Source organism: Anastrepha obliqua, chromosome 5 (genome assembly GCF_027943255.1).
Source record: "Anastrepha obliqua isolate idAnaObli1 chromosome 5, idAnaObli1_1.0, whole genome shotgun sequence".
In the NCBI taxonomy this organism is placed as follows: Eukaryota; Metazoa; Arthropoda; class Insecta; order Diptera; family Tephritidae; genus Anastrepha; species Anastrepha obliqua.
The window spans coordinates 16,741,888-16,754,793 of NC_072896.1; the positions used below are offsets into that span (position 1 = coordinate 16,741,888).

The following is a 12,906-nucleotide window of genomic DNA, read 5'->3' on the forward strand; positions in this document are numbered from 1 at the left end:
TAAATTCACGTTCTAAAATTTTTTTGACATATTCTTAAAGGATTATATTAACATTTTATGAACAAAACTTTTTTTTCGAAATTTTACAGGTATCTGTCCCCTTAGTTGTTTGAAATCTATGCCTTACAATTTCAATATTCGGAGTTTTCAGAAATATAAAAAAATTTCAAAAATGATATAAATAATTGTTGTTTTTTGTTTTTTTTTTTTTTGTTATTTTATTACTATTGCAATCTAATATAGTTAACAAAACTAATAAGCAATTTACATATATTTAATTAAATTAAAACATCTCAAGTAAAGACAAAATTTTATGAAAAGAGATCATGCGGTTTCGTCCTTTTTAATCTTCTCGTGAGGTCATCAGTTACAAGTAGTTTGGCTGCTTCATCATTGATGTGCTGTTGAAGTCTCTCTTTATGTTTATTTGCGAATTTTTTTATGATATCCGTAATGGTGTCTATATTAATTGTGACTATATTTTCCAACAGTGTACATGCATTTGTAATATTCTATAATACATTCGCGCTTATAAATGACTAGTTAATTGCACTATCTTCTCTAGCATTTCCAAGCAGTTTTCATAAAATATTTACAGCCATACAGCGCCATTCACACATATATACTCCACTTTTATACATACATAAAATCATAAAATAACTCGCTCATTAGCGTTTGCATTATAAACCAACATCAGATTATTGAGCCTAAGCCCTAACTATTTCGCCCCATTTACTTCAACCGAATGCGTATTAACTAAAACAGATTCATTATAATTACTTATCCTTCTCCACACACACACACACACGCTCACACTCACAACAAACATAACCATTACTCTTTTTTAATAAACTGATTTGGCACTCATGCCTTCAGCTCTTTATGTGTAAATATAATAATGAAAGCGCTGGATTTGCTTATTGAGGCTTATGCATGGTTTTATGCTTGAATACGCACACATACTCGTACACGTACTTAGAGGAGAGCATAAAAGCATATAATATAATGCATATATGTGTGAGTGTGTGCGTGCATAAAATCTCACTGACTTATTGACCTCATTACCATTTCGCACTTAATTGCGCGACGTGCTTAGCATCTTTACCCATAATAATTCCCAGATTGCTTCCCTCCTACTACTTTTATATGTATGTGTGTGTATATATAATATTATATGTATCGTTTCGGCACTATTCATTTATAAAATGCCAGAGGCTGAAGTATCACTTTTTATGCCTTAACCTACATTAAAACGTAATGGTTTATTCACTGTGACATGAGAGTTGTAAAAATAATATCCAGTAGGAAAAGAGATAGGCTGAGCTATAAAGACGTCCACATTTAGTATTACCCCTGAGTCGTTTTAGAGTTTTGAGTTAGAATTTTATAACTTTGATACATTGCCAGATGATCGCAGTATGAACTTCAACCATAAAGCAGCTTATTTTTCTTCTCTTAATTGCGCTTTAACTAATTTAGTTTGGACTGATGTATTCCGGTACAGTGATGGCACCTCTTGCTACCGTATTTTTAAGACTTTCTATGTTGTACAAGCTAAGTTTAGCATACATTTCTCATACTAAAAAGAGAGACTGTAAAGTACTGTGACATACCTAGCGCTTGAAGTAGTTTTGCAATTTGTATAAAACGTCAACGCATCTTCTTCAATTTCGGTATTTTCTAACAGTTTAAATAAATTTCTATAGCGAAATTATGTTTTGAGCTTCGAAGCCAATATTATATCGAATCCGAGGTCTTCCTGGTGGTTCAATGAATTATGAATTATGAATTATGAATTATGAATTATGAATTATGAATTATGAATTATGAATTATGAATTATGAATTATGAATTATGAATTATGAATTATGAATTATGAATTATGAATTATGAATTATGAATTATGAATTATGAATTATGAATTATGAATTATGAATTATGAATTATGAATTATGAATTATGAATTATGAATTATGAATTATGAATTATAAATTATGAATTATGGATTATGGATTATGAATTATGAATTATGAATTACGAATTACGAATTATGAATTACGAATTATGACTTATGAATTATGAATTATGAATTATGGATTATGAATTATGAATTATGAATTATGAATTATGAATTATTAATTATGAATTATGAATTATGAATTATGAATTATGAATTATGAATTATGAATTATGAATTATGAATTATGAATTATGAATTATGAATTATGAATTATGAATTATGAATTATGAATTATGAATTATGAATTATGAATTATGAATTATGAATTATGAATTATGAATTATGAATTATGAATTATGAATTATGAATTATGAATTATGAATTATGAATTATGAATTACGAATTATGAATTATGAATTATGAATTATGAATTATGAATTATGAATTACGAATTATGAATTATGAATTATGAATTATGAATTATGAATTATGAATTATGAATTATGAATTATGAATTATGAATTATGAATTATGAATTATGAATCATGAATTATGAATTATGAATTATGAATTATGAATTATGAATTATGAATTATGAATTATAAATTATGAATTATGAATTATTAATTACGAATTATGAATTATGAATTATGAATTATGAATTATGAATTATGAATTATGAATTATGAATTATGAATCATGAATTATGAATTATGAATTATGAATTATGAATTATGAATTATGAATTACGGATTATGAATTATGAATTATGAATTATGAATTATGAATTATGAATTAAGAATTATGAGTTATGAATTATGAATTATGAATTATGAGTTATGAATTATGAATTATGAATTATGAATTATGAATTATGAATTATGAATTATGAATTATGAATTATGAATTATGAATTATGAATTATGAATTATGAATTATGAATTATGAATTATGAATTATGAATTATGAATTATGAATTATGAATTATGAATTATGAATTATGAATTATGAATTATGAATTATGAATTATGAATTATGAACTATGAATTATGAATTATGAATTATGAATTATGAATTATGAATTATGAATTATGAATTATGAATTATGAATTATGGATTATGAATTATGAATTATGAAAATGTAATTATGAATTATGAATTATGAATTATGAATTATGAATTATGAATTATGAATTATGAATTATGAATTATGAATTATGAATTATGAATTATGAATTATGAATTATGAATTATGAATTATGAATTATGAATTATGAATTATGAATTTTGAATTATGAATTTTGAATTTTGAATTATGAATTATGAATTATGAATTATGAATTATGAATTATGAAAATTGAATTATGAATTAAGAATTATGAATTACGAATTATGAATTAAGAACTATGAATTATGAATTATGAATTATGAATTATGAATTATGAATTATGAATTATGAATTATGAATTATGAATTATGAATTATGAATTATGAATTATGAATTATGAATTATGAATTATGAATTATGAGTTATGAATTATGGATTATGAATTATGAATTATGAATTATGAATTATGAATTATGAATTATGAATTATGAATTATGAATTATGAATTATGAATTATGAATTATGAATTATGAATTATGAATTATGAATTATGAATTATGAATTATGAATTATGAATTATGAATTATGAATTATGAATTATGAATTATGAATTATGAATTATGAATTATGAATTATGAATTATGAATTATGAATTATGAATTATGAATTATGAATTATGAATTATGAATTATGAATTATGAATTATGAATTATGAATTATGAATTATGAATTATGAATTATGAATTATGAATTATGAATTATGAATTATGAATTATGAATTATGAATTATGAATTATGAATTATGAATTATGAATTATGAATTATGAATTATGAATTATGAATTATGAATTATGAATTATGAATTATGAATTATGAATTATGAATTATGAATTATGAATTATGAATTATGAATTATGAATTATGAATTATGAATTATGAATTATGAATTATGAATTATGAATTATGAATTATGAATTATGAATTATGAATTATGAATTATGAATTATAAATTATGAATTATGAATTATTAATTACGAATTATGAATTATGAATTATGAATTATGAATTATGAATTATGAATTATGAATTATGAATTATGAATTATGAATCATGAATTATGAATTATGAATTATGAATTATGAATTATGAATTATGAATTACGGATTATGAATTATGAATTATGAATTATGAATTATGAATTATGAATTAAGAATTATGAGTTATGAATTATGAATTATGAATTATGAATTATGAGTTATGAATTATGAATTATGAATTATAAATTATGAATTATGAATTATTAATTACGAATTATGAATTATGAATTATGAATTATGAATTATGAATTATGAATTATGAATTATGAATCATGAATTATGAATTATGAATTATGAATTATGAATTATGAATTATGAATTATGAATTACGAATTATGAATTATGAATTACCAATTATGAATTATGAATTATGAATTATGAATTATGAATTATGAATTGTGACTTATAAATTATGAGTTATGAATTATGAATTATGAATAACATTTTTTTAAACGAACTTGGATTTTCTGGTACTATTCGATTATTTCGATATCTAGTATTAAATTCTTTTTATGTGCAATATTTTTCTTTTACAAATAACAACATATTTAAAACATAAGGGCTATTTTCTTCATATTCGCATTATTCTTCATTGCCGCAATTCCCCCTGAATTTTCGTGTTTCTTAAAGCTGCTTCTTTTAAAATTCGGTGGGCTTGAAATTGACTTTAGTTACTTGAGATACACTCTAGGGGTTTTTTTAACAGAATTTAATGTAGAATACTATTCTGTTAAGAATGGTTTCGATATATCCTTCCATAAAAATTTACCCACCCTAATGTGTATACTATAGAAAAATTAAAAAAAAATGTTTGGAGAAACGAAATTGCTATTAAAAAAAAAGTTTTTTAACATCATAACTTAGTTCAATCTGCATATGAAAAAAGTGTAATTTCGGAATGGAAATTTTTTGTGTTTTATTGGTTTTATTGATTAGTGTATGCAAGGTATTTTCAGAGGTATTGACATTCCGAGTGAAAGTAAATTTGACAGGTGATAGCCAGTTTATGCTCAATACGTCTTGTTATATATTGCATTTTACCAAGACTATTAAAAGTGGTGTTGGTAAATCAGCTGAGTTGTTTTTTTTTCTTTCGCCGGGTCTATGTTGCTGTCAACCCAGAATGAATTCATTCTTTGTTTTCTGGTTTGCCAATACTTTGTTTTGACAATCAAACATACAAAAATTGTTGTTGGTCTAGTGTCACTACCTTTAAAGAATGAACCTTGAAATAATGTAGGTAACTGTATTCAATTTGCCTTGACTGCTATCAACTTTAAATTCGCCTTGAACGAGGCTTTGACGCCAGTACACTTTGCGTTAAAGGTTATTTATAAACTTCAGTATCTAAAACATTTGTAAAATTATTAGAGGCCTGGCAATTTTTGTAAACTTTTTTCTTTTCAATTCATAAAATGTCAGTCACATTTAATACACAATCTTCCAGCAGCAGCAGTTCGAGTGGTCCCGCGACGCCTAACGATGATTCCTCAACTTTTGCAGCCACATCGAATTTGAGGCGCCAGAACGCTCGCGAAAGAAAACGAATTATTAGGCGCCAAACTGGTCTGACCAGTGTACAGGTCCGCGATGAGAAAAGAATACCGGATGATCTCGACACAAGCACACCATTCCAAACACGAATTTTGCTTCTGCTCGCGTCGAAAGATGGCATTAATATAACTGTCAGAGCGTTACTCAGCAACATTACAACCACTTTCTTGCTCATACTTTGGACTGTAGTCATTTTGTTGATGGCTAGGAATAAGATACGCCCCGATGAGTCACGTATGTTCATCCTTGAACCAGACAAACTGAGTACTTACGACATACCACACGACCAAATAGGCGACGAAATTGGCATAGTAATGCACGGCCCATTCGAGGAGACCAACATTTATGCAGAAGATAAAGAGGTGGAAAAGGAAACGGTCACCATGAATATTGTGAGTGTTGACAACAACAACGCAAAGCTATCGGATGATTGGTACGTCTATCTGCTGCCTGGCGATCCGGAGCTGCAGCGCACAGTAAAAAATTTGCACGTATTCCCACTCTCTACAAAGCTGAGCTCTGAGGAAAAGCAGCAACTGCAACTCTCCATGACAACCACCAAGCAAGTGACAATCAAATTGAGAGTCGATGCGTATTATGCCAACCGCAAATATGGTGTGCTGTCTGGTGCTTTCGTTTTGATTTTGATGTATGCAATGATTATAACGGAAGTTATCGAACGCACGCTTGCGTCCGTGTTCTGTGCAACACTGGCCGTATCACTGCTGACCACCTGTGAAATTTATATAAGCATATCGACCATTATGTCTTGGGTAGATGTCGAGACGCTATTGATGCTATTCTCCATGATGATACTGATTGCATTACTTTCCGATTCGGGCATTTTCGATTTTTTCGCCGTTTACGCATACAAACTGTCGAAGGGTCGCATATGGCCGCTCTTGACTAGCCTATGCTTAATCACCGCCGTACTCTCGGCTTTCCTAGACAACGTCACCATGATGCTATTGATTGCGCCAGTTGTCATTAAACTCTGCGAAGCGCTGCAACTCGATCCAGTGCACTTGTTGACCTTTATGATAATCTACTCCAATATAGGTGCAGCTTCGACGCCTATTGGTGATCCGCCAAACATTATTATAACCAACAATGAATTTATACGTCTGCATGGCGTACATTTCGGCAATTTCATGTTACACTGCGTACCCTGCGTCATTTTGGTGATCATACAAACTTATTGTGTTCTGCGTTTTATGTTCAAGGATGAAACGAAATTACGATTACACGAAAGCATTGACGATAGCTTGAAACGCCTGGCGCGTCAGAGCGTACGTCTCAATTCAATGGCCTCCATGGGTAGTCTGCGTAGGCAGAGCCAATTGAGCAGACAATCTGAACGGATTTTAATGAAAGTCAAACGACGAAAAGAAAGAGTGACAGCCTCATATAATTCGTTATTGGAGGAACTGCAGTCGGAGTATGGCATAAAGGATATGTCACTGCTCGTTAAAATATCCATCGCATTTGTTTTTACACTTTTGCTATTCTTTTCGCACGGCATTCATGGCTTACATCAGCTCTCGCTTGCTTGGGCTGCACTGGTCGGTGCGCTACTTGCTTTCGTGCTGATCAATATTGATGATTTTCCGTCGTTGTTGCAACGCGTCGAATGGTCGACTTTGATATTTTTTGCTTCGCTATTCATCATCATGGAGGTGCTGATCAAGAATGGTCTAATTGGTTTGATAGGCGAATATGTGCAGGATGTCCTATTGCTGGTGGATGGAAAATATCGCTTGCTAGTAGCGGTTATGCTAATACTTTGGGTATCTGCCATCACTTCGGCCTTTTTCGTTAATATACCGGTTACGGCTATGATGGTGCCCATAGTCATAACGTTGTCACAGGACCAAAATCTGCAACTTCCCCTACATCCTCTGGTATGGGCACTAGCTTTAGGTGCTTGTTTCGGCGGCAATGGTACGTTGATAGCCGCTTCGGCGAATGTGGTGACCGCCGGCATTGCAACTCAACGTGGCTACAAATTTTCGTTCATGGCCTTCTTTGTTATGGGCTTTCCCATAATGTTGGGGAATATCGTTGTGGCCTCGATTTATTTAATACTTTGTCATGTGGTTTTCCAATGGCACGATCCGCCAAAGTATGATTAACCGAATTTGGTTTTTGTTGTTCGGATTGATGTTTACGGTATTTTTATGACTGAAAATAAATAAATAGTTTGTTAAAACTTTCTTATTTGGTTTAGTGTCAGGGTGGCTTAAATAAGCAGAGATATAGTGTTTGAGTTTAGGGGGAGAGAGGTTAGGTTAGTCAGGTTGCTTGTTTAACTCGAGACACTCGGTGGCTCTAACGCCCATGGAGATACCTGCATTTGTTTTCCTTCCCCTATCCAAATTTATTTAACCACTTAGATCTTTTTAACCCTTTCGCTACATCTTTTTATTGCGCCATCCAAAAAAGCCAAATTTTTGTCTGAGTATTTATTTTAGGACCAATAACAATACAAATAAATTTTTTTTTTATTTTTTTTTTTGTTAAGTGCTTTTGTTTTAATGTTGCCATATGGCAACAAATGTTTTGTATTGGTTTCAATCGCAAATAAACTTCTTCTGCAATCTAATGCAAGTTAACACCTTACGAGAAATTTGTTGCCATATGGCAACAAGGTTAGTTTTAAAAATTAGCACAGCTTTTAAAGCTGCGAGCGAAAAAATATATATATATTTATATGCCAAATGACAGATTGAACATTTTTCTATATCCTTTATTCAAAAATTGGTGAAAACATTTGCCCAAAATGCCTAAAAAATTTAAAAATGCAAAATTCAAATTTCAGAATGAAGTGCTATATGCCAAAAGGCTTTCTTTAAAAATGTTGTATTACCGATATATAATGGGCGGTTATTATTTATTTTATTTCTGTTTAACCATTAAACTTCAATTTTTGAAAATATGTAACAAAAAAGTTGATATTTTTTACAAGAGAGTGTTGACGGCCTTTTAAAGTTTACTGTTGCCATATGGCAACAATATCACGAAAGGGTTAAGAAGGTAACTCCACAAGTCCCTTCAGTGAGACATTTTCAAATTTTCTAGGTCGTCAAAGAAATAACGCCAAGATATTTAGCACGGCTTCTGTGAAATGGCGGACATTTACAGAGGAGGGTTTGTACCGATTCATTTTCTAATTATTGTTCACCTCCACAACTCCTTCAGAGGTAGTCTTCCTTATGAAGTATACCCATTCTACTCGTTACGATGCCAATAGTGCGGTGACCCGCTGCAATTACACCCTTGAGCGTGCTGCTAGTTGATCTGTTGAATCTAAGTAGGCATTTTGTCCTTTCAGGATTCAGTTTTGACCAGAGCGCTTTGGAGACCCTGCAGTTAGTAGTCAGAGACCATTGGTTTCCACGATTACGCTCAAGTCAATCGCAGTGCATAGTTCGTTTAAAGGAATGCTTATATCCTCTACCACTCGCTGAAGGTCCAGCTCACAGCTTTTCCTCACACAACCACTCTTTCATTTGTCTCCACTCCAGAGTAGCCGAGAACCCAGCTAAGTGTGGTGTTGCGTTGGGGGATGAGCGAGAGAGGGAGTGAGTTGAGTGGGAGAGATATTTTAATTTTTATCGGATGATTCAATTAGAGGTCAATTGACGTGGAATTTTTGTTCAGTATAGTTTGACTTTTTGTAATAAAAAGCACAGTCCATTCCCTCGATGACAATTGCTTCCAACAAGTTGGTGTCATTTGTCACGAAGCTCGTGAAACCAGGCCTTGACTGCCACAACCATTCGGTGAACAATTCATTTCATGCCTCATCCGCCAAAACCATGTGGCTGATAGACTTTCTCCTTTGAGGCTGTGTGAAATCCAATTCTACATAGATAAGCCGGCTACAATTGAAGCCTTGGAGGCCAACATTAATCGAGTCATTGGTAAAATACCACTAAATTTGCTCGAAAAAGTCACGGATAATTGGAGCCCCAGAATGCGCCAGCTCAACCACAGTTATGGCCAACATTTTAAAGAAATTATTTTTGTTGTTGGTTGTTTGGGATGTTAAGAAAGATGATCAAATAAAATTATTTATTTTTCATTGTTTTTTATTAGTGAAGAAAGCACTTCTACATGAATCTACCGAGTCGGCGTACCATATTACCGCGGACGTGCCTTATTACTGGTATGCATACACAAGTATCGAACAGTGGTAGCCCCACCGATCTGAGGTATGATTATGCAAGATTAAATTAAAAGCTAATAGGATTGCCGTTGAATATTCGCATTGAAAAAAAATTTATTTATTCGCCACTACTCACCAACTATCCTGGGGTCGAGGGACAAGTCATTACAACTGAGTTAAAATATGTTCAAGATGAATGAAATCTTGGACTATCGTAGTATCTACTGGATCATACGTAGCTTATAAAAATGGTTGGATGATGAAACCATCAGCCATCGTTGACAACTTCATCTACTCGGGCGCCCAGTAAAAGTGCAGCTTAGACTGAAAGGGCCAAAGTTAAAGGCGTGTTAGATGAGCAAGTTTAAGCGGTCACGTGAAGAGGTGGTTGACGACATGCAGGTTGCATTGATATGCCGAAAAACTATGTGTTGACTATATCCAGATCAGTTCTCTATAACTAGGCGTTTAACCCATTACAAAAACCCGAAAGTAGTTGTGCTTGAGTGTACGGCCGGCGCAGCCAAATAGGTTGGTGCGTGAATACCATTCGGAATTCAGAGAGAGAATATCAGTTCGAATCTCGGTGTAAGATCAAAAATTAAGAAATCGTTTTTCCTAATAGCGGTTGCCCCTCGGCAGACAATGGCAAACCCGTTCGGAGTCGGCTTGGAACCTTAGGACCCTCCATTTGTGGAACAACATTAAGACGCTCACCACAAGCGCATGCGTGTACGTATAACCCATTCATTACCACTAATAAAATTAACCCTCTCAGAAGCGTTAATTTGTCAAGAGGGTTTTGCTTTATCGAATAGTCGATGTTCGTAAGATAAGGTGGATGTGTTACTTTGGCAAAGTCTGTCAAACTTGTTGTTTCTTCATTCAGTCACTGAAGGCAAATCAATGTTACAAACTATTCGTTTAATCATATTGTAATTCCTTATAGGACTCAGTCAGATTAACTCCTACCTTCGCTAGGTTTCAGGAAAAACTTTGGATTGCAGTTCTCTGCTAAAAGCAAGCTGAAGAAATTCCAAGTAATTGAGTAGGAGTTCAAGCCATCTGAACTAAAACTCATCTACCAAAGTAGATACTAGCGTAGACGGGTGGATATCCTCCGAAGTACCTACTATAGTAAATGTTTCGGGCTCCCTCGCTCCCTGTCATTAAGACTATCTAACTTCGATAGGATCATCCAAGCGAAAGTCTAGAAGTAGAATGGGTCTGTTGAGCACTAAAATACAACTGAAAATGTGTACAGGAATAATAGAGCCTAGCACACACTTTTGTGGTTGACATCACCAAAGATACATTTCGGAATAGTCGGCGATTGCAATTTGCCTTTACTTTCGATGACCGAATAAGTAATCATCTCACTCACTTGAGTTTTCGGTCGTAGGGAAAAACAAATTAAGGGAAAAACAAGAAGGGCCGACAAAATCTGGCTAGAGCTGCAGATTTTCTCATTGAATCCGAAATACTGGCGGCTTATTGTCCACTAAAAGCAGAAATACTACTGTGGGCAAAAAGTAAGGTGAATTTATTTGTCAAACTTCGCGGGATTAAAATTTCGCTCTAGTTATTTTTTTCATGAGTTGGCACCACTGGGTCAACTTTCATGTGAATGCCATTATCAGTAATATATTTACGCTTGTGTTTACCAAACAACCAAGAGTGCATTTTTCGATTTTTACAATGTCTGATTTGATTGAGCAGAGAAGTGCCAGAAGGCATTTGGTGATTCGACCATGCCGCAGAAAAATGTTTATAAGTGGTACAAAGACTTCAAAGAGGGTCGAGAACGTGTTGATGACTTGGAGCGCTCCGGACGACCATCGATGTCAACAGATGACCAACACGTCAATAAAGTGAAGGAGTGTGTGCTCAAAAATCATCAGTTGACTGTTAAAGACTTTACTGATATGATCGGAATATCAGAAGGATCTGTCCATTTTGAAAGACCATTTGGGCCTACGAAAAGTCAAATCTCGTTTGGTACCGAAAACTCTCAATTTCTTGGAAAAAAGTCCTCGCGTTGATGTGTGTGAAACAATGCTTTCAGACTATCAGGACAAGCTCAAATGCATCATTATGGGAGATGAGACTTGGATTTATGCTTACGACCCTGAAACAACCGACCAATCAAGCAAATGTCCAAATCAAGTTCTAATAAGACAGCATAAGCAAAACAGCGAAACGCATTGAGCTCAACCTATACAAAATTCACAAAAATTTAACATCTTTAAAAAAAAACTGTCGACGAACAAAACTAATACCCTACAAGGCTCTCATCATGCTCGTTCTAACGGATGGCGTAGGAGCTTGAACGGTGGCAACATCTGACGAGGTATTCCTTGGAGTGTTTGAGAGAAAGATTCTGCGCAAGATTTTTTGACCTTTGCACGTTGGAAACGGCGAATATTGCAAGCGATGGAACAAAGAGCTGCTTGAGCTTTACGACGACATTGAGGTAGCGCAGCCAATAAAAATCCAGCGGTTACGGTGGCTGGGTCATGTTGTCCGAATGGATACAAACGCTTCGATGGTATTCGATACGGTACCAGCGGGTGGTAGCAGAGGAGGATGAAGGCATCCTTGGCATTTGAAGGATTAGGTGGAGAAGGGCTTGGCTTCACTTGGTGTTTACAACTAGCGCCAGTTAGCACGAGAAAGGTGGCGCAAAACTAAGCACCCTATCGGAAGATTTATAACTTATTGAAGTGGCGTCATAAGTGAATCAAGTGAATCATATTTGAGAGTTGTGCACTAGACAGCTGCAGTATACAAAAAGACAAGCAATGGAGCGGGTGAAGGTTCAAATAAAAGTCTAAATAAAGATTTCCACCGCTCAAAGTCGTTGTTTTTTTTTTATTTAATAAAAAGGTTATGCAAAAACAACTGTGGATGATTAATTTTGCGCCACCTTGTACATATAACTCAGCCGCTTTTCATTTTGTTATCGCTTCAAGAGTCGAGAAGTTTTCTTTGCCATCACAACATAATTGCTTTTTCTTTT

At 33.2% G+C, this 12,906-nt stretch overlaps 1 protein-coding gene across 1 annotated transcript; it reads left to right on the plus strand.

Moving 5' to 3' along the window:
* Positions 1 to 5,529: 5,529 nt before the first annotated feature.
* LOC129249338 (P protein-like) lies at positions 5,530 to 7,893 on the plus strand. The gene has a single exon (XM_054889100.1). It carries the CDS (start codon positions 5,581 to 5,583, stop codon positions 7,849 to 7,851), a length of 2,271 nt encoding a protein of 756 aa, XP_054745075.1. The 5' UTR covers positions 5,530 to 5,580; the 3' UTR covers positions 7,852 to 7,893.
* Positions 7,894 to 12,906: the final 5,013 nt, after the last annotated feature.